The sequence below is a fragment of the Mesoplodon densirostris genome, chromosome 13 (assembly GCF_025265405.1).
Source record: "Mesoplodon densirostris isolate mMesDen1 chromosome 13, mMesDen1 primary haplotype, whole genome shotgun sequence".
In the NCBI taxonomy this organism is placed as follows: Eukaryota; Metazoa; Chordata; class Mammalia; order Artiodactyla; family Ziphiidae; genus Mesoplodon; species Mesoplodon densirostris.
In genome coordinates this window covers 77,832,385-77,853,751 of record NC_082673.1, presented here as the reverse complement: position 1 = coordinate 77,853,751, position 21,367 = coordinate 77,832,385, and the positions used below count along the sequence as shown (strand labels likewise).

Below are 21,367 nucleotides of genomic sequence, written 5' to 3'. Positions count from 1 at the left end.
GTTGGGGTGAACTTGACACCTGTGTATGAAGGAGTGGCATACATCTCCAGGATTGCAGCAGATATAGTTAGAGCCTGACTTCATGTTTTATAAAAGTTGGACCTGGTGCAAATCCCGTCCCTAGTCTGGACCTCAGTTTCCTCGTCATACAATGGAGGTGGTGTCCTATATGGGGGTTATATATGTCCTATATATGCCAATGGGGTCCAAGATAGAAATAGTCCAAGGTTCACCCTGCCAAGGGGAGGGGCCAGGTGGAAACAATATGTGTGTCAGCTGAAGCTTCCAAGTCCGGCCAACCAGGATTAAGCTCTGACCATGTGCCCAGGCCCTAGCACTTCCAATGGCTCTTGAGCAGGGAACAGCTGGGAACAGGGATGTCCAGGCTTACGCAGGACAAGGACTAGCTGGGTAGATTGTAGAACAGATTGAAAGGGAGGTGGTAATCCTCTGGGGACCGGGTACTGGGCAACAGCTCAGAGAAGCAGCCAGAGGTGAGGAAGGAAGCCTGCCTGCCTGGGTGCTGAACCGTGATCCTCCCCTCACTTCTCTCCACGAGCTCCAATGGTGAGGAAGTGGGTGACCCTCCACTACTTTCCTGCCATGTGATGTAAAGCCTTTTTGTGACAAGCTTCCTCTCTCTGGGCACTTCCTAATTTTGATTTTAACTTAATGTCATTTGACCAGCAATGTCCTGGGTAAAGAGCAGGATTCCAGTCCAGGTCTGCCAGGATTGGTGATGACCCTTCCTCACCGTCTGCCCAGCAAAGGAGACCTCCACAAAGGGATCCACGAGGTCCTTACTGTCACCCACAAATGATTTGGTGATGTTCGCCATGATGCTGGAGTTCATTTTGGGCAACCCTTCAGCTTTGTAGAGTCTCACGTAGAATCTGGCCCAGGGTCTCTCTGATGGAAATCCTTGTGGGATCAGAAGGTTCCTTGGGGGGGACAAAAATAAGACATAAAAAAGCTTTCTCACTTGAAAGAGTAGAGAAAAGGTAGAGGCAATTTGGAGGCAGAAAGAAGAATTCTGATACAGGAGAAAAATCTGAAAAAATAGGATTCATCGCTAAAATGAGTTTGCTTTCTAGTGTAAATGACAGCACAGGGTATGAATAGAGTGAATGCAGTACTCCAATAAAAATTAATTTAAAAAAATAGAGTGGGCTTCCCTGGTGGCGCAGTGGTTGAGAGTCCGCCTGCCAATGCAGGGGACACGGGTTCGTGCCCCGGTCCGGGAAGATCCCACGTGCCACGGAGTGGCTGGGCCCGTGAGCCATGGCCGCTGAGCCTGCGCGTCCGGAGCCTGTGCTCCGCAACGGGAGAGGCCACAAGAGTGAGAGGCCCACGTACCGCAACAACAACAACAACAAAAATAGAGTGAATGCAAACTCGTTCAGGTCCTGGAATTAAAGAATAAACACTTAAGAGAGGCGCATAAAGTCTTCCCATTTTACAAGCTAGTGGCTGAAATTATTCTTCCTTCAAAGAAAAATCAACTAAATTCAGAGCAATAGGATAGGCTTAGGAATAGCTTATCTTTTATGGGTTATTATAGGAAGACAGGCTGTTCTCATCCTAGAAGCTGACCTCCCAAAGGACAGTGATGCCTTTGATAAGACACAACGTGGTGCCTCTGACAGAGCAGAATCCCCACTGGACAGGCCTTGAACTTGGAAGTTCTCATGAACCCGTAAGGAAAGGGAGAAGAAAGAGACGTGGAAACTGGGACGTATCATTTCTCTCGCATGGTCCTCGATGGACCTGTCTCACTTTTCTACGTGCTCCTTGGCATCAGAGGCTTTGGGATGGCGCTTTAAGACATCTCCTTTCCCAGTCACGCTGATGTCACACCTCAGGTACCCTTTCGTGCCAGTCCTGATGTTGCCGGGGTCCATTAGCAGGGCCCACTTGTCGGAGAACTGATGACCTGCAAAACGTCCTGACAGCTCAGATATCCTGCACGGATGCACCCCGACGCTCCATCCAGTTCTCTTCCTACCCGAAGCCTCCCCACCCTTTACTCCCCAGGAGGGGCCAGCTCATCACAGTTATTTCCAAGTCTCGTGCTGCCTGTCTCTCTTCCTACCCACGTCTCCATCTTTTTCTCCAAACTGCCACAGGGAGTTGGGAAGCCTTCAATGTAGTGGAAATTGCCTGGACGGCAGTCTGGCTTTGACCGGAGAGGAGGACCTTAATGCAGTGTAGAAGCCACACATGATTTCACAGGCCATAAACGCTGCTCATGGATCTTTTTGTTTGACCTACACAGTGAGCCCAAACTTCAAAACTCTTACAAAATCTAGACTTCAGGCTTATCTTTTTAAAGACTGTTAGATCTGGCCACACGGAGCCCACATTTCCACACGACTGTAAGTGGTAAGGAGTTGAGTAGATGCTACTCCTTCCACAGGGGTTGTGAGCCCCGCCCCCCATTTCCCATAGCCTCCGTCACCCCTGACTGCATTAAACCCAGTCCACTGCACTCAGCGATGCTCACTGCCTGGCCCCCTTGGGGTCATGTGAGTTGGAATCACTGTTGAAGACAAGGGGCCTTTCATGAGAAGGTCTATGTGTGCTGTTGGTTCTGTTACTTATTAGCTCTTGACCTTGGACAGACTACCTAGCTCCTCTGACAAATCAGGGTTAATAATAATAATTACAGCAAACCCACGTATGGCACGTCACAGTCATTATTCTGTGCTAGATCCTATAAAGTGCTTATGTATACATTCTTATGCATATATTCACTTACGTATATATTCACTTAATCCTCCAACAACCCTATAAAGGAGGTGCTATTTTATCCCCATTTTTACAGATGAGGAAACGGCAGCACAGAGAAGTCAAGTTATTACCCAAGGTTGCACAGCTAGGAAAGAGTAGAGTGGAATTTGAAGCCAGGCAATCTGGCCCCAGAGTCCATATTCTTAACTTCTACACCCTTCCAACTTTCCTTCTTGTGTCTCGCAGCAGTAAATTGGACAGAATTTGTGAAAAAAAAATTTTTAACTGCTCAGATGTATGAACATATAAGATATTTGTATCATTAGATTGTGAACTTTGAGTAAAAGAGCCATGTCTTGCTCCACTTTGTAAAACTGGTGCTCAGTGTTATTGAATAAATGGATACATGGAAGAACGCATAAACTAACTGACCTTCAGGTGTCACAGTAAGAGAAGAGTAACAGAGAGAGATTGGGAGGCAATGCTTTCTCACCAGGTTGGTTGTACACAGTCCCCAGGTCCACTTTGAAGGAGCCGATCAATACACCTCCTATCAGCTTGTGGTGAAAGACCTGGAGAGAGATGGAGTGGTGAGTCCGACAACACTAGATTTCTCTTTGAGGATAAATCTGTGAAATGGGTTCATGACAAACCCATTCAAAGCGGATTCTAGGCCTTGAACCTTGTCTGGCCTTCACACTTATCTGGAGCACAGTGACATTTGGTTATCAAACCTCAGGGCTGGCTGTACAGGGCGTCCAAAGTATTGCAGCTGTACCTCATCTCCTAGCAGGATTTTAGCTAATTTTCTATTGAAGGACACCTATCAAATCTCACTGCCTAAAACGTGTTTTTTGCTTGTTTGTCTGTTTGTTTGTTTGTTTGTTTGTAGCCAAAATGAACTCTAGGGCAGCCCACTCTTCAAACCCATCTCTGCCTTTTGAAATGTTATCCATCTTTAAATGCCTAGAGCAAATGTTGCCTCCTCTGAGCAGCCCTCCCTGATCCTCCGCAGATGAAAGTATTCCCTTTCTCTCCTAAAATCCCACAACACTTTGCTCACAACTTTCTCAGAGAACTCATGCTTATTGCCTTGAGAAGTTTTGGACATGTACAATAGTCAAAACAAAGGAGGCTGTCATCCTCAATATTTTGTCTGATTAGAAGTCAGCAGCGTGCCTGGCTGGTTACAGCAGCACATTTTTATGTTAATACTATTAAGATTAGGAAGTTCTAAAGGAAGCTGGCAGAGCTGGGCCTGAGTCCAGAAGTCACACTGCATGAAAAATTGCTGAAGAATCAGGAGTAGTTTAACTTTTTGTGTGTGTGTGTGTGGTACGCGGGCCTCTCACTGTTGTGGCCTCTCCCGTTGCGGAGCACAGGCTCCAGATGCGCAGGCTCAGAGGCCATGGCTCACGGGCCCAGCCGCTCCGTGGCATGTGGGATCTTCCCGGACCAGGGCACGAACCCGTGTCCCCTGCATCGGCAGGCGGACTCTCAACCACTGCGCCACCAGGGAAACCCCCAGTAGTTTAATTTTTAACCCAGAAAAGAGAAAACTGAGAGTGTGGAAGAAGAGCAATGGTAACTCAAGTGTCTTCAACACTTGAAAATACTGCCATCTAGAAGAGGGAGTAGGATCCCTGTGTGGTTCCCAAGCTACAGGAAGAGAGATTTCAGCTCACTATAAAGGCAATTTTTATAACAGAACTTCCCAGCAATGGAATGGGCTACTCTAGAAGTAGTGACCTCCCCATCTCTGGATATAATCAAGTAGTGCCCAAGAACCCCATGTCATGTGTCATGGAGGTGGTGGAGAGGGATTCCTACGCCAGCTGGAAGTTGGACTAGATGGTCTCTGAGGCTTCCTTGTAACTGTAAGATTCTATGCGTTCCTTGATTCAAGTACAGTTGCCTACCTTCTTCTACCCACCACATGGCCTTGTTCGTAATAAACACTCAATACACGTTCAGTGAGTTAATGAGTGATTGACTAATTGAATGATGGATGAGTGAGAGACTTTCGTAGCTTCTGAACAGATCTTTTTGAAAGAGGCAGTAAGAAACAATACATTCAATTGATTTCCAAAAATGAAGAAAATGAGAGCCCTTCCCAGCTCCCTTCCCGCTCTTCCTCCCTTGTCCAAAGTTTGCAAGGGTGTTAGAGAACAAAGGGGAAGTAAGGACAGTTTGGCTTCAGTTGAGGAGCTATTTAAGTCCACAGGCACAAAACTCACCTCAAACCCCTCATGCTTAGAGCTGCTACTGCAGCTTCCCAAAGCCCTGAGCAAGAACACGAGCTTTACTCAAGCTCTCTTCTCAGATCAAAGGCTTCTTGGTCCCTGTGGGCATAATGAGCCAGAGCCCCAGACGGATTTTTATTAATTAATTAATTAATTAATTAATTAATTAATTAATTAATTTGTGCAGTACGCGGGCCTCTCACTGCTGTGGCCTCTCCCGTTGTGGAGCACAGGCTCCGGACGCGTAGGCTCAGCGGCCATGGCTCACGGGCCCAGCCGCTCCACAGCATGTGGGATCTTCCCGGACCGGGGCACAAACCCGTGTCCCCTGCATCGGCAGGCGGACTCTCAACCACTGCGCCACCAGGGAAGCCCCAGACGGATTTTTAAATAACAGGAGGCCTCCTCAAATCATCCACCCAGTGTGAGCACCAGGCAATGCTGGTGTGGTCAAGCATTAGGTTACAAGGACAAGGGCATCTCACACACAGAGAGAAGGGGGCCCTGCATGCCTGGGGCCACTGTCAAGGGAAGGTGGTCTTTGGCACCACCAGGGTCTGCTACAGCCTGGCTGTCCCAACAGCATTTGCTTACAGCACTGGCCCACTTCTCTCACATGGAATTTTTTCTGGACATGCTAACTTTTGGTTCATGGACTAACAGAAAACATATTAAACACTCCCTTTTCAAGGGTAGTTTTCCCTTTAAAATCTTCAGTCTCTATCCCCAAGTGTCTTTTAGGGAGACCAAAGTATTCTTTTCTTCCAAGTGAGGAGAACAGAGATAGGCAATACCAGCTTTGATCCTCTGCTAAAAATCCACTTGCCCCGCAGAGAGTCATGACCCTTGTCTATGATGCCATATAAAACCTAGCTATTGGACTACCCTGGTGGCGCAGTGGTTAAGAATCCTCCTGCCAATGCAGGGGACGTGGATTCCATCCCTGGTCCAGGAAGATCCCACATGCCACGGAGCAACTAATCCCATATTCCACAGCTACTGAGCCTGCACTCCAGAGCCCGCAAGCCACAACTACTGAGCCCACGTGCCACAACTACTGAGCCCACGTGCCACAACTACCGAAGCACACGCACCTAGAGCCTGTGCTCCGCAGCAAGAGAAGCCACCACAATGAGAAGCTCCTCACCTCAACGAAGAGTAGCCACCGCTCGCTGCAACTAGAGAAAGCCCACACGCAGCAACAAAGACCCAATGCAGCCAAAAAGTAATTAATTTAAAAAAAACCCTAGCTATTAACTATTCATCTGCACTCTAGACAGTTCCCTAGGAGCCTGTTATAAAGCCGATCCCACAAACAGGTGGTTGCCTGAGTGATGCAATGAGACATCCTGGGCAATGTCCCAGGTCCTGAAATATCTTCTCACCACCTGTCATCACGCCTGAAATTCATGTGTGAAGAATGTTTGGGTCCTAGTGACTTTTTATTCCTCAAGAGTCACATTCTTCAAGTACCCCCGGGAAAGAGAATATCATGATTCCACTATTACCTAAGCCTTAATGTACGACTTATATATAATATGCATACATATAATGTAATGTAGTATAATATAGTATAATTTATATAATAGAGATTGAGTGGGTGATAATGATAGGTAAGGAAGTCTTCAAGACAAGTTTTGCCATCTTCATAACTCTGCTCAGGGTTGGTGTCACTGTTCAAAACATTTCCTCATTCTCCACACATCTTACATTGTCACATACAGTAGGAATTCTGTTCTTTCAGAATTTATTGGGGAGAGAGCACCTACTCTTCAACCCCCCTGCCCATCCCCACCACACTAAGGCATACACACCCCCACTGTGCGCTTCATGGGAGAAGCAGAGATTTCTCAGACTGGTGAGATGGATGCAATGAGCCATCCGCAGCTCTCTGTTCCTTTACTGAGTGGTGTGATGTGAAGTTGGCAGTGATCCTGGTTGGCCTGCCCTACCCTCATTTGGACTAATACGGCTTCAACACGGGCACTTTCCTTCTCATTCCTGCCCTCTACAGGGTGGGCCAACCTAGTAAGGCACCTGTGTGGACCAGGAAGCTCTCTCCATCTCTACTCCTCAGACTTGATCTGTGGAGACAGGAAATCACCCGCAGGGCTGAGGAAGGCTCTTTGTAGCAGACCCGACCCGCCGTGGGCAGGTCCTGATGTTTACACTCAGAGACAACTATTAAGACTCCAAATGGCAACCACCTGCTCCAAATCACATTTTCCGGCTCAGCATTATGGATATATTGGGTTGCTTCCTGCTTCTTGTTCCTATTTCTCTATTTATTACCAAATAGGAGGGGAATGGGGGGTGTGACTAATTATTATTAGTGTGGCTATCACCCCAAGAGAGAAATACTAACATTTGCTTGATAAAAAGAAAGAAATCAACTCAAAATGGCAATCTATTAAGATGTCATTTATACTTCACATATATATTTCACATTCCCACATTAGTCAGCTACACAATGGCTTGATGGTAGCTTACAACTTGAACCTTGAAGCTTACAACTACAACCTTGAACCTTATAGAACCTTTCTTGAGTCTGTTTTCCTTCCCAGATGCCTCTGCACTGATTATTTCAAGTTCTATTCTGTTGGTTTCAAGCTCAACAACCCACACTCACACTCCTGAATCTATTCATTCCTAAACAACTGAGCTGCCCTAGAGAGTTCCCAAAGCCTAGAATCTGTTCCACCTCCCCTCACCCCCACCAGCAATGATATACTTACTGAGATTTTGATGATCTTGTCAAAAAGATGCAATTGGGGCCCAATGAAGTCGAAGACAAAGTACTGGAAAACATAAAGTTCATTCTGACCATAAATTCCTGGCTTGCATGTAAGAACTCTGTTCTTGGAATAGATTTAGATCTGCATTTTTCTAACAAATTGCTGCAAGGTTGTCAATGACATAACTGTATCATCAATTGATTGGCCCTCCCCTACTGAAAGTCATTTAATTTGTTTTCAATTTTTTTCAAATAGAAAAAGAAAGTATCACCAATTACATCTTTACACAACATATTTGTAAGTTTTCCTCTAAAATGGACATGAGAATTGGAATTGTTGGGTCATGGCTTGTGTGCCTGTAAATTTTTAGTAGCTAGCATAAAACTTTTTTCCAAAGGAGCTAAGCCATTTTACATTCCCACTGGCAGCATATGAAAATAGCCATTCCCTTGCCAACCCTTGAACTTTCAATTCTTTTACATTTATCTATCTATCTATCTACCTATCTATCTATTTATTTGTTGCCTATATATAATGATGAGTGAAAGTATATCACAGTGTGGTTTTAATTTGGAGTGAACTTGATTAAAATCTGATTTTCTCAGGATTTTTCAGCTTCAAACATCCCTGTGAAATTCCCAAGACTGACCAGGGAAAGAATGAAAAGAAATTATGCGTAAGGGAGATTTCTAATTTGAGGAAAGCAATTGAATTCTAGAGTTGAAGAAAATATATAGACTGTTCTCCATATTCTACAGTTAAAGAGACTGAAGATGAAAGAATTTAAAAGACATGTCTGGAGTCATATAGCTAGTTATCGCTGGGCTGGGGGCCAAAGCTGAGTTCTCCTGAAGTTACTATAAAAGGAATTCAAGTGCTAGATGTTTCACCATTGGAACTTTATTTAGTGCCTCCCAAATGTGAGGTAGGAGGCTCCTCATGTAGAAAACTGGTGTAGTGCTTTGCTGTGGGTTGTGTGTTTTGAGGACTGATAGGGTTGGGGGAGGCTGGTAGGAAGTTGTTTCATGGATTGTTTTGTGTTTGAGCTGCAAGATGGAGGAATGACACAAGGACATTAAAGACGAAAATGACAGCAGTAGGAAAGGGAGAAGTGATCACTAACAGCCTGCTGTTAAAGGCAACACAGAAAAACCAAAACGTGAAAGCTGAAAGATGTCATCATATTCCATAATAAGAGACGTTCAAAATGGCCGTTCTTCAATATCAATGAAAAGTTACGTTATGTTCAGTGTCTCCTGTTTAAGAGAACAGGAAACTATGTATTACATATCAGGAAGTTTTTTCATATATATATTCAAACTTTTTAAGAGCTTCGGTGTTCAGAATTTCTTTTATGTCCAAAACACTTGCATGAAGTTCTTCATTCTCTGGTGTATGAGATGCGGGGGTTCCTTTGGACCAATAAATTAGTCCTAATGTTTATTGCCTTCCACTGAGTTTCACATACAGTATTTCAGATTTAGCTGCCTCACATATGTTCCCTGGACCTCTGAACCCACACACATTTTTCTAGCTGGTAAATATTCCTCAGCCTCTACTAACTGGTTCCTTCAACATCTGATGACCTTTGGGCTTGAAAAATTAGAGTCCAAATCTGTAACAAAGATTCTTAATTCCACTTCTTTGTTTTTTACTTGATTTCCCAATGATTACACTTAGCCTAGTTGAATGTCATTTAGATCCAGGACTTGTATGCACAAAGCAAACATTAATATAATCGTCAACAAATCTGTAGAGCTTTGCAGTTTTAAAGCATTTTCATGCACGTTATTTCATATCACATTCAGGCCAAAAGATGTTATGGAGGTGAAGCATAGAACAGAAAGGAGAAAACTGTCACTTAAACACATCGTAAAAGTCTCAGAGGCGAAAATGATAAAGAGGAAAGGAGTTAACAGCTCAAAGTTGATTTGGGAATTTTCTATATATTTTATTATGCATACTCTCTCTGCCTGCCTTTTCAATTACCACTCTCATTAAAAAATTAATTAAAGGGCTTCCCTGGTGGCGCAGTGGTTGAGAGTCCGCCTGCCTATGCAGGGGACACGGGTTCGTGCCCAGGTCCGGGAGGATCTCACATGCTACGGAGCGGCTGGGCCTGTGAGCCATGGCCGCTGAGCCTGCGCGTCCGGAGCCTGTGCTCTGCAACGGGAGAGGCCACAACAGTGAGAGGCCCGCGCACCGCAAAAAAAAAAAAAAAAAAAAAAATTAATTAAGAGTTTACTGCATTTTTTGACAATTCATGGTGTTGAAGTGCCTCGGGGTGAACAAGTACTCTTGCACACTGTTAGTTGGAGTACAAATTGTTACCTTTTTGGAGGGCAATGTGCTCATATCCAATTTTAAATGCATATACTCTTCACCCTAGTTATGCCATTTAAATATCATTATAAGTAGTATCCAAAGGCTGAAAAAAATTTTAATATCCATCAGTGAGAGATCGGTGTAGTAAATTATAATATTTCAATGCAATGGAAAACTCTACAGCAAAGAAGGAAAAATGAGATTGAACTATATGTCTTTTATATATATATATAAATTTATTTATTTACTTTTTTTTTTTTTTTTTTTGGCTGTGTTGGGTCTTTGTTGCTGCCCATGGGCTTTCTCTAGTTGCAGCAAGTGGGGGCTTCTCTTTGTTGTGGTGCATGGGCTTTTCATTGTGGTGGCTTCTCTTATTGTGGAACACGGGCTCTAGGCATGCGGGCTTCAGTAGTTGTGGCTCATGGTCTCTAGAGCACAGGCTTAGTAGCTGTGGCACACGGGCTTAGTTGCTCCGCAGCATGTGGGATCTTCCCGAACCAGGGCTCGAACCTGTGTCCCCTGCATTGGCAGGAGGATTCTCAACCACTGCACCACCAGGCAAGCCCTGAACTATATGTCTAGATACAGACTAATCTCCAAGATACATTGTTTTGTGAAAAGACCGAGGTCCAGGACAGTGTGTATAGAATGCTACCATTTGGCTACAGTATCTGTTTGTATTCTTATGCAGGCCTCGAATATCTCTGCAAAGGATACACAAATGCCTGGGGAGAATGGCTATCTCCAGGGAGGGGCACTAAGGGATTAGATAGAGATCAAAGATCAGGGGGAAACACATATATCGTATATATTTTCACATATATCATTTTAAACTCTGTATCTCTGACCATTTTTAAAAACTGTTGAATCTTTTTATTTAAAAACAAGAATTTAGTGTGTATAAATTTAGAAGCTTTGTGTCTCTCTTTGATGCTTTCCTTTACAATTTTTGCGCTGCTTAGAAAAATACCACCGTTGTACCTTGCAACACAGCTTGCCTATTTCAAAATTAATAATTAAATTTTCAATGTTTCTGCTATGCAAAAGAATGTATATCTTCTCCCTAACCAGCACAGTTATTGGATATAAACTCAGAGCTTATGACAGATGAAGATGAGTTTATAAGAAATTGGTACAAGCACTATGGAAAACAGTATGGAGGTTCCTTAAAAAATTAAAAACAGAACTACCATAGGATCCAGCAATTCTACTTCTGAGTATCTGAATAAAACAAATACACTAATTTGAAAATGTATATGCATCCCTATGTTCATTGCAGCATTATTTACAATAGCCAAGATATGGAAGCAACCTAAGTGTCCATCAACAGATGAATGGATAAAGAAAATGGGGTACATATACACAATAGAATATTTCTCAATCATAGAAAATACTGAAATCTTGCCATTTGCGATAGCATGGGTGGAACTGGCGGGTAGTATGCTAAGTGAAATAAGTCAGATGGAGAAAGAGAAATACCATATGATTTCACTTATATGTGGAATCTAAAAAACAAAACAAAGGAACAACGTACAAAACAGAAACAGACTCACAAATACAAAGAACAAATTGGTGTTTGCCAAAGGGCAGGGGTGTTGGGGGGATGTGTGAAATAGGTGAAGGGGACTAAGAGGTATAAACTACCAGCTATAAAGTAAATAAGTCACAGGGATGTAAAGCACAGCACAGAAAATATAGTCAATAATATTGTAATAACTTTGTATGGTGACAGATGGTAATCAGACTTACTGCGGTGATCATTTCATAATGTATTAAAAAATTGCATTACTATGTTGTACACCTAAAACTAATATGATATTGTAAGTCAGTTATACTCCAGTAAATATTTTTTTAAAGAAATAAGAAAATGGATCTATTGAAAACACAGCAATAAATTCAATATCAGAAGGAATTCCTTGCCTCTCCTTTCCACTGTTTGTTAAATTTTGTAAGGTGGCTCCGCGTCGGCTTTTCTATTTGACTGAAGAATGCTGCAGAGTGGTGGTGAAGAGTGTGCTGGTGGAGAGGAAGTTGGGGACCTCTGTGACTTACTTCATTGTAAAATGGGCTGTTGGTTCCTTCCTTCACTGTGCTTTGCTTCTTCTCATCCCCAATTTCAATGATCACAACTGGGTTGATGTTCTCACCCACCAGCTGGTGGGCCTCAGTGATGTTTATGGCAATCTACAACACAAAGCAGCATGTACACACTCTGGGTCTGACTGTTCATTCACACAAGAAGAGCTGGGGGAGGCTTGGTAGGAAGAGCTCATCACTTACTTGGTAATTTTGGGATCTGACCTCCCCATCGTGGATCTTAGTCAACAGTTTTGATCTATTGAAAGAAAGTTTAACATATTTGTTTCATTAAGTAAGAACCTACCTTAGATCCATAAGCCGTGATAATATTTTCCCAGGTATTTCCACATGCTTTTATTTATATCACATATTCTCTCTCCATCTCTGGAGGAGAAAAGTATAGATGGACACATGACTTAACCTCTCTATGACTCAGTTTTCCCATCCTAAAAAATGGCACTAGGGGCTTCCCTGGTGGCGCAGTGGTTGAGAGTCCGCCTGCCGATGCAGGGGACACGGGTTCGTGCCCCGGTCCGGGAAGATCCCACATGCCGCGGAGTGGCTGGGCTCGTGAGCCATGGCCGCTGGGCCTGCGCGTCCGGAGCCTGTGCTCCACAACGGGAGAGGCCACAACAGTGAGAGGCCCGTGTACCGCAAAAAAAAAAAAAAAAAAAAAAAAAAGCACTAATAATAGCCCTTACCACAAAGAGTGATTGCTACAAGTAAAAGATGTAAGACATAGAAAGGTTTAACCCAGTTCCTGGCAAGACTACATGTCAATTCTTATTGTGAGCATGATTATCAGTATCATTTACTTTTTATTATACAGAATGAGAAACTGAGATGCCTCAGCAAATCAGTGGCAGAGCTGGGTCTAAATAAGGATCTCCCTAATCTGCTGTCTGATCCTATCCAGAGGACCAATTTGCCATTTCTGGTAAATATAGCAATTCTGAGTTTCGTGATTGCTTTTGAAAAAAAAAAGAAAATTGGTAAAAAAGAAAATTGCAAAGAATGACCAAGATGTCATCTCAGCGAGGTTTCACATTCCAAGGGATTTCATTGATCTGGACTGTCATGAGTAATTGAAAACAGATGTGCAACACCTGGGCATCTAGAAATTGGATAATAACATAAAGGGGTGAAGAATCCCTGTTGCCACGGAAGCAGCAATGGGTGGGATGTAAACTGAGCTCGAGTTCCTATTGAATTTTATTCTCTTGCCTTCTAGCAATGCAGCTGCATTTGACTTCATTCCATTTCTGCTGATTATAATTGAGTCCAGTAGAGAACAGAGTAAACTAGTAAAAGTCTCAAGGCTTTGGAGTCAGGCCAATCTGAATTAGAATATTTGTTTTCCCCAATTTTGTGATATTAGCCTTAATTTCTTCATCTAAAAATAGAAATAATAATTTCTACCACATAGGGTTGCTTTTAGGATTAAAAGAAATATTGCATGTAGGAAAGGGTAGATATCAAAGGGTATCTGTTCATCAATAAAATGGCAAACCTGTACTGACCATTTACCATGTGAAAGCTCTGTGCTAGTCTCAGAGGAAAAACAAACATGAACAAGCCATCATCTTGGTCCTTGCAGAGCTAGCAAGCTATCCAAGGGAGAGAGGACCAAAGCAGATAAAGGGAGAACTATTAAGTGTAAGACATGTCGTAGAAAAAAATGTGATAGAACTTCAGAGAAGAGAGAAATTTGTGAGAGCCGAAGTAAGCAACAAAGACATCACTACAGAGGTCAGGTTTGAATTGAACATTGGTAGGTGGGTAGGATCTTAATTGATGGAGGATGCACTGGCCAGGAGAAAGAAAAAGGCTAGTACTTCTTCCTTCTCTTTCTCTTGCCTTCCTCCACTAATTCTATGCTATTATCTTAGTGGAATAAATGGCAAAGGATCCATTAAAGGATATTAAAAAATAACTGAAGTCCTGATTTTGGGTTTTGGGGGTGGTAGTTGTCATGGTGCCGTGTAGGGGGCAGAAGACATTGCAGTGAGTATGAGTGTACAAACTTCACATCTTCTTTTAAGGGTCAAGCTCTGAGCTATCACCTTTTCTGATTTCTGTCTGTCTCCCGCCCCCTGGCCCCCTCCCCTCACACACATACACTGTGTACCATCCTGTCACAGCCCAGTAATACCACCTCAGGATGTGCCACACAAGGAAGCACTAATTTGCCCTACTGATAATAACAGCTCTGAGTGGAAAGGGAAGGGATGGCATGAGGAATTATCATTAGTAAGAAATTGACATAAACAAATATGGTAGACTGAAAGTATTGATAGCCCCAGTTATTGGCTTCCTTGTATCCAGGACTTTTACCCTGTAACTCGTAATCTCCTCTTGCTGTGACATGGGCTAGACTTGTGACTTGCATTGGCCGACAGAATGCAGCAGAAATGACTTTTGCCAATTCCAAGCCTGGGCTCAAGAGATCCTGTGTACTTCCACTTTCTCTCCTGGAACCCTGCCATCACCACCATTGGAATAAGCTTGGAATAGCCTGCTGGAGGATCTAATACTGTATGGAGGAGAGGCCAGTGGTCCCAGGTAAAGCAATACTGGACCAGCCCACCAGCAACCAACAATCAAACTAAAATCAGCAGAACTGCCAAATGACAACAGACACATCAGTCATATACCTGTGACTATCTGGAACCAGTAAAACTACCCAAACTAACCCACAGGCTCATGAACAATGATAAGTGTTTATATTAAGCCACTGAGCTTAGGGGTTATTTGTTACACACCTATAGCTAACTGATACAACAAATTGCATGCAGAAGGCCAGTTTGTTCTGACTTTTTGTTGGGTAGTATAAGAACCACTTTCTCATTTGGGACAAACACAAAGCCAAGACATCTAGCATCTTGATGAATTAAAGAGCAGGTGAGGGACAGCACCTGGTTCTGTCTCCTGTTGCTGCTGTCATTCCTGATCAATGAGGGACATGAATACCTTAACTCAGGAAATTTAAGACTAGACGTTGGTAGAGCCGGGACCCTGGCCAGCACTGCCATAGAGAAAGTAGAGGAGACAAAACCCTCAGTCTTCCTGCCTCAGACCTTCAGCTTCTGTAGACGGTGACTAGGTGTTATTCTCTGTTCTCCCAGAGCCTGCAGGAGTACCTGGCAGAGGGGAGGTGCTAGCAAATGTGTGCTGATTGCCTGTATCAATACTGTACCTTCTCTTTGGAGGATCTGAGGGGACAGGAGAGATGGAAGCATTGTCAGAAATCAAATCTCCTCCCAGGCCTTCCTGGTGAGAAAGCCCCTCCTGTGGTGCTTCTACTTCACCTTGACCATCTAGAAAAGCAAACAAAAGGGACAGATCTATTAAATATGACACACCGTGGCAATATGAGCCTCAACTCTGTGTCCAGGCTATGCCAGTCACCACCGTAAGGCATGCAAGGACTGGTCAAAGACAGTCCTTGACCGCATGGACCTTAACATCTTATTGGCAGAAAAGCCAGACACACACTATGTATCTTCTGTTTCCATAAAAGAGAGAGAAGGGGCTTCCCTGGTGGCGCAGTGGTTGAGAGTCCGCCTGCCGATGCAGGGGACGCGGGTTCGTGCTCCGGTCCGGGAGGATCCCGCATGCCGTGGAGTGGCTGGGCCCGTGAGCCATGGCCACTGAGCCTGCGCATCCGGAGCCTGTGCTCCGCAACGGGCGAGACCACAGCAGTGAGAGACCCTCATACCGGAAAAAAAAAAAAAAAGAGAGGAGTAGATTTGTATGCCTGGTATTTGGAATTATGGATTATGAATTTAAAGATATGCTTTCAAGTCATGACCTTGTCACACTGACTTTAGACAGCTAATTTATTCCCTCTAAACCTCATTAGCAAAATGTAGTGTGAATCACCTGAGAAGCTGTTAAAATGCAGATTCTGATTCAGTAGGTCTGGGGTGGGGCCCAAGATCCTGCATTTCTAAAAGCAAGGTCCCAGGTGAGGCCATTTTGGCTGTCTGAGGGCCAGTTTTGAGTAGCAAGGTGTCATAGGTTGAATAATGTTCCCCAAAGAGATCAGATCCTAATCTCTTTTCATAAATCTAATTTTATACTGAACTTCAATATACAACACAAGTGTGCTGACACAAGTATGTGGAATGCAGGGCTGGGGACCTCCTGCCAACCTCACCACCACCCTCTTCGGGCACCCCTAAAGCCATTTCTTAGAACCCTGGGATCCATGGGACTCAACTGGTAAACTTGTCAATTTAATAAGCTCTAAACCCCTTCCAGCTTTGATATCTTTTGGTTCTCTGATATTTATCAGTGAACCAAGCTAAACAGAACCGAGTCAGAAGACAGGCGGAATAACGCAGCCCATGATGCCACAGGAGCTCGTGGACATGGGGCTCATAGGTGTTCAGTAGTCACAGAAAGGATGACTGAATGCGTGCAGCCTGCTCTGACCCTTCTCTCACTCGGGAAACAAAAGAAAAGGCCAGCTTGCAAAGAGCCCAGAAGGAATGCTAGTGCCTGACTGCGCGCCTTGAAGCATGAAGAGGAACTGAAGCCTTGCTCCCAGCCTTGACTACAAGGGCCTCAAGAATGAGGAGCAGGGCTTCCCTGGTGGCGCAGTGGTTGAGAGTCCGCCTGCCAATGCAGGGGACATGGGTTCGAGCCCTGGTCTGGGAAGATCCCACATGCCACGGAGCAACTGGGCCCGTGAGCCACAATTACTGAGCCTGTGTGTCTGAAGCCTGTGCTCCGCAACAAGAGAGGCTGCGATAGTGAGAGGCCCGCGCACTGAGATGAAGAGTGGCCCCTGCTCGCCACAACTAGAGAAAGCCTTCGCACAGAAACGAAGACCCAACACAGCCAAAAATAAAATAAATTTTTTTAAAAAAATGAGAAGCAACTGTTAGAGAATCAGGTTTACAGTGAACATTCTTAGGTACCTTATACATGCCAGAAACTGGGCTAGGTTAGATGTTCAGGACGGAGGAATTAACAAAACGTGGACCCCTCCCTCTAGGGGTTTACGTGCTGGAGGGTGAGACTGGCCTGCAGGCAGGAGGGCAGTCAGCTAAAGCGTCATCCATAGCTAACTCATTCATTGATTGATTCATTCATTCTGTTCTCTCCTATCTACTCACCAAGGAGCTCCACTGCAACCTTCTTTAAAAAAAAAAAAAAATGTTTCTCTTTTGAAAACCCTCCATAGCTTTCCACTGCACTTAGAATAAATCCAAAGTCCACACGCAACTCTAATTCCCTGTCCTACCTGACTGCCATCTCCTCCTCCTGGCCTACCTGCCCCCCGGCCCTACCCTCAGTGCTTTCTGGTCACACAGGTGACTTCCATCCCTTCTAACAAGCTCTCTCCTGCTTTGAGTCTTTCTTCACAGGCAGCCCTCCACCTGAGCTGCTCTGCCTGCCCACCCCTCAGGGGCTCACCCTCGATGCTGTAACTTAACTATTACCCCCCTGCTCTGGGAGTCCCTCCCAGACCACACTAAAAGAGATCCCCCAATAGTCTCCATGTAAGCACATTGTCTATTTTCTTTACAGCACTTTTCTCCACTTGTAATGCAGTTACTGAATCAGGGTCCCCATGGATAACAGATGGCCCATCCAGAGCAGGATGACTTGAGGACTTTTTACAAAGGCGTGGGTGTAGGAGAACCACAAAGGGTCATACAGCTATCTTTGGCTATGGCAGCCAAGCTGACACCATGTGGAGGCCTCCAACATGAGGAGAGAGAACAGTTACCAGAACGTGGAAGGAGAGGAAGTCGGGTCTAGTCGGCTTTCCTAGGACGAGGGGCACCCATTCTCCAGTTGAGGGACACATCCAGCCACTGGGTCCTGACCTCACACTCCTTCCTCCCCCAGACCTCCTACTGGGGCACCCCCTTGGGGAAGGGACCTGGGTTGTGCATCCCTAGAGGTCAGCCTCCTGGGACAGAGAAGAGGTGGACAAGGGTGGAAAATAGATCTGGAGGGGCAAACGGAAGAATCCTCCACAGGGCTGTCTTCCTTCTAAACTATCCAATGTCACCACTACATACCCAGAACCGAGCACAGGACCCTACGCTCAGCAGACATTCTATTAATATTTGTTAAATAAATGAATGAATGATGATCATGAGAGGTACCCAACAACTACTCGCTGGGTAGCTAATTAATGGATGGGTCAGGGTCATTGGAATTTTATGAAATTAAGGCATAGCCATTATGTCTCAAAATACACAGATGTAAGAGCCACAGACTTTGAGAATCTCTAAACATTTCACCCAGAAAAGTCCTAACTTCCCCAGTCAGGCCAAGAAGGAAAGACCAGTTTGCACTAAGTTCTGTAGACCTTGTTTTCGCCGTCTCCCACAGGGTCAGCCCCTGGCCAGCAGGATGGATGCTATTTCCTTTTAGGAGGGGCCTGACTCCTCTCCGCCCTGTTTGCTCTGTGGGCTGAAGACTCTAATTAAAATGAGCCCCGGGGAAACGCTGTGGTCGGCTGCCCTAAATCTCCACCAGCTTGTTCTTTCCCCGCTGCGCAGTCAGTAAGGGCTCCTAACTGGAGGCTGACCCATGGGGTAGGAGAGCCTGGGCTCTGGTGTAAGACTGACGCAGCCTCAGGAGCCAGCTTCTGCACCTATTGGTTGTGTGACTTTTTTTTATTTTATTTTTATTTTTTTTGCGGTACGCTGGCCTCTCACTGCTGTGGCCTCTCCCATTGCGGAGCACAGGCTCCGGACGCGCAGGCTCAGCAGCCACAGCTCACGGGCCCAGCCACTCCGCAGCATGTGGGATCTTCCCGGACCGGGGCACGAACCCATGTCCCCTGCATCGGCAGGCGAACTCTCAACCACTGCACCACCGGAGAAGCCCTGGTTGTGTGACTTTCAGCAAACACTTATCTTCTCTGAACCTCTTATAAAACAGGGGCAAAGGAAACTACATTTCAGAGTCATGAATGATGTATGTAAAGTAAAAAACAGCAGGGGCTTATTCAATGTGTCATAGATACTATTTTTCATAAGGTCCTTGAAGGAAGGAACTGTGTCTTATTCAACCTTGTGTCTCCAGGACCTACTGCAGGGTCATAATTTCAAGGACACCAGGAAAGACCCCAGAGTCTTTTCTACCCAATCCCTGGCACCTTCAACTTGAGTGAATAGACAAGTACTTCTATTAAGATTTCAGCCTTGTCTCCACCTAAACTGTAATGCCTCTCCTGTCCCATCCGAGAATGACTTAATCATTACTATCAACACTTTAATATGAATGAGTCTCTGTATTTTCCCATTGTAAGATTAGGTTTTCCCTGAGGGTGAGGAGTGGAGTTGGGTGGAGGACAGGCTACAGGGCACCTGCAGGGTGAAGGATGAAGGAGCCACCCCTCCAAGGAGACGAGAGGGGTGGAAATAAAGCAGACTCACTGTTCCATTTTGGTTTAGAAATGGTCCAGAAAGCTAGCCTTGAACCAGTTGCTGTCAGGACCACCCAACATAAGTTTCCAGACACCACCCCAGACCTGTCCATTGGAATCAGTTGATCATATTTGATTCAGTACACATGAGTGTCTCCCTGATACGGGGCCCGGCCTCCACTGGCACAGGTCACACTGTAACTTGGAGCTTTGCTCTTCTGGAGAAGGAATTGCCCATTCTAAGCGCAGAAAGTCTGAGAGCCCAGATTTATCAATATATCCCAATACCACTGCTTCCTGCCTCTGCACCTCCCATCCTCAAGGCTGGCTTCATGGGTCTGTGCAGCCCTGTAGGGTCCTGTGATCAGAAGGAACTCATTGCCCTTGGCCTAATGCTCTGCAGTCACCATCCAGATGTTCTGAATAAGTTCTTAACAATGGCTTTGCATTTTCATTTTTCACTGAGCCCTGCAATTCCACAGCTGGTCTTTTCCACACTTTACTTACTCTCTCTGCATCTCTGTAACCTCACTTGTGAAACTGGGATAGCCACACCTTCTGGTAGGATGACGGAGGGGTTAAGTGAGACAGTCTATGTAAAGCCTCCCCCAGAGCAGCTGCTACCCTCCCTCTCATTTTCAAAATCTCACTTGCTTCTCCCCATGACCGTGCGGTCAGCTCAGTAGCCCACGTCATGCCCGCTTAACAAAGGGAGAAGCTGGGACTTGGAGCTGCTGGGTGACTTATCCTGGGCCACAGAGCAAATCAGAACAGAAATGGGAGCTTGAACCCTGTCACTGCCTCCTTGGGGGGAATCCTTCCGGGGTCCAGCAGGTGTCCACCCACCCTTGTGTGGCCAGGGGACCAGATGACCAGTGGCGCGGTTGGGGGGGGATCACTTTGGGCCCGCACTTGGGGTTGGCAGGGTCTGAAGACCCAGAAGGCAGCACAGTTCCCACCTCACTCCTCGGAGAATGAATCCCATTGTCAGCCAAGGAGGGGTCAACCCTGGAGACCTGCAGGCCCCAGGGTGGTGGTCCCTCCCCACCCCTCAAAAGACTCACCTTGGGCACCCTTGTTGGCTAGGATTAACGCCTTCTCTGCTTTCTTCTTCTTCTTCTTCAGCCCAAACATCTCCTTTCTGAAAAAAAGAAGAAAAACTAAAAAATACAGTGATAATAGCTTTGACTCATTCAGACATGTTAAGAGAAAATACACACACACACACACACACACACACACACACACACATATTGAGTTCTTCTTCTGGAAGCCGACCATCCTCCTCCACCACCCAGGATGGGCATCAAAAGACAAGCATCAGGATGATCCAACATGCTCTCCAGACTCTTACAGAAACCACAAAAGCCCTCCTAAACAGAAATCATGAGGTCCACCTAGAACCACACTTAAATTAGGCATAATACAAATACTAATAACACTAGCTGTTTTGTTCTCCATTTCTCTTTACTCAGCTGTGCCAGGCACTCAGAACAAATCATATCATTTGATCATCACAGAAACCCTCTCCTATCCATCTTACAGATGAGGGGCCAAGGCCCAGAGAGGGTAAGTAAAGTTTCCAAGGTCACACAGCTCTTAAGTGTCAGAGCTCTCCCTGGAACCAGGCCTGTCTGATTTTAGAGCCCAAGCTCTAACCACTGGGTCACCTGAGCAGAATGAACACCCTCTCCACAGCTGAGCTCCAGACCATTTCTAAGGTCAAGAGGCTCTGAGATTTACTAAGGTCATTCCACAAGTGCACAGCTCAGCTGACATGTAGTATATGCCCAGAATGTCAGCTATTATTATTATTGTGATTATTAGCCATGAACAGGAAGCTGTTTGGGGGCCTCCCT

The 21,367-nt window shown here is 45.2% G+C and overlaps 1 protein-coding gene across 1 annotated transcript in view; it reads right to left on the bottom strand.

The window, feature by feature from the left end:
* Nucleotides 1-20,642, bottom strand: part of FER1L6 (fer-1 like family member 6) — a 129,343-nt gene extending 108,701 nt beyond the window's left edge. Inside the window, exons 1-8 of the mRNA XM_060116195.1 lie at nucleotides 20,573-20,642; nucleotides 15,309-15,429; nucleotides 12,314-12,368; nucleotides 12,086-12,217; nucleotides 7,709-7,771; nucleotides 3,224-3,302; nucleotides 1,777-1,933; nucleotides 755-941 (exon numbers count right to left, since the gene is read on the bottom strand). Of these exons, the coding sequence (XP_059972178.1) occupies nucleotides 755-941; nucleotides 1,777-1,933; nucleotides 3,224-3,302; nucleotides 7,709-7,771; nucleotides 12,086-12,217; nucleotides 12,314-12,368; nucleotides 15,309-15,429; nucleotides 20,573-20,642 (864 nt within the window). The remainder of the gene's footprint in view (nucleotides 1-754; nucleotides 942-1,776; nucleotides 1,934-3,223; nucleotides 3,303-7,708; nucleotides 7,772-12,085; nucleotides 12,218-12,313; nucleotides 12,369-15,308; nucleotides 15,430-20,572) is intronic.
* Nucleotides 20,643-21,367: the final 725 nt, after the last annotated feature.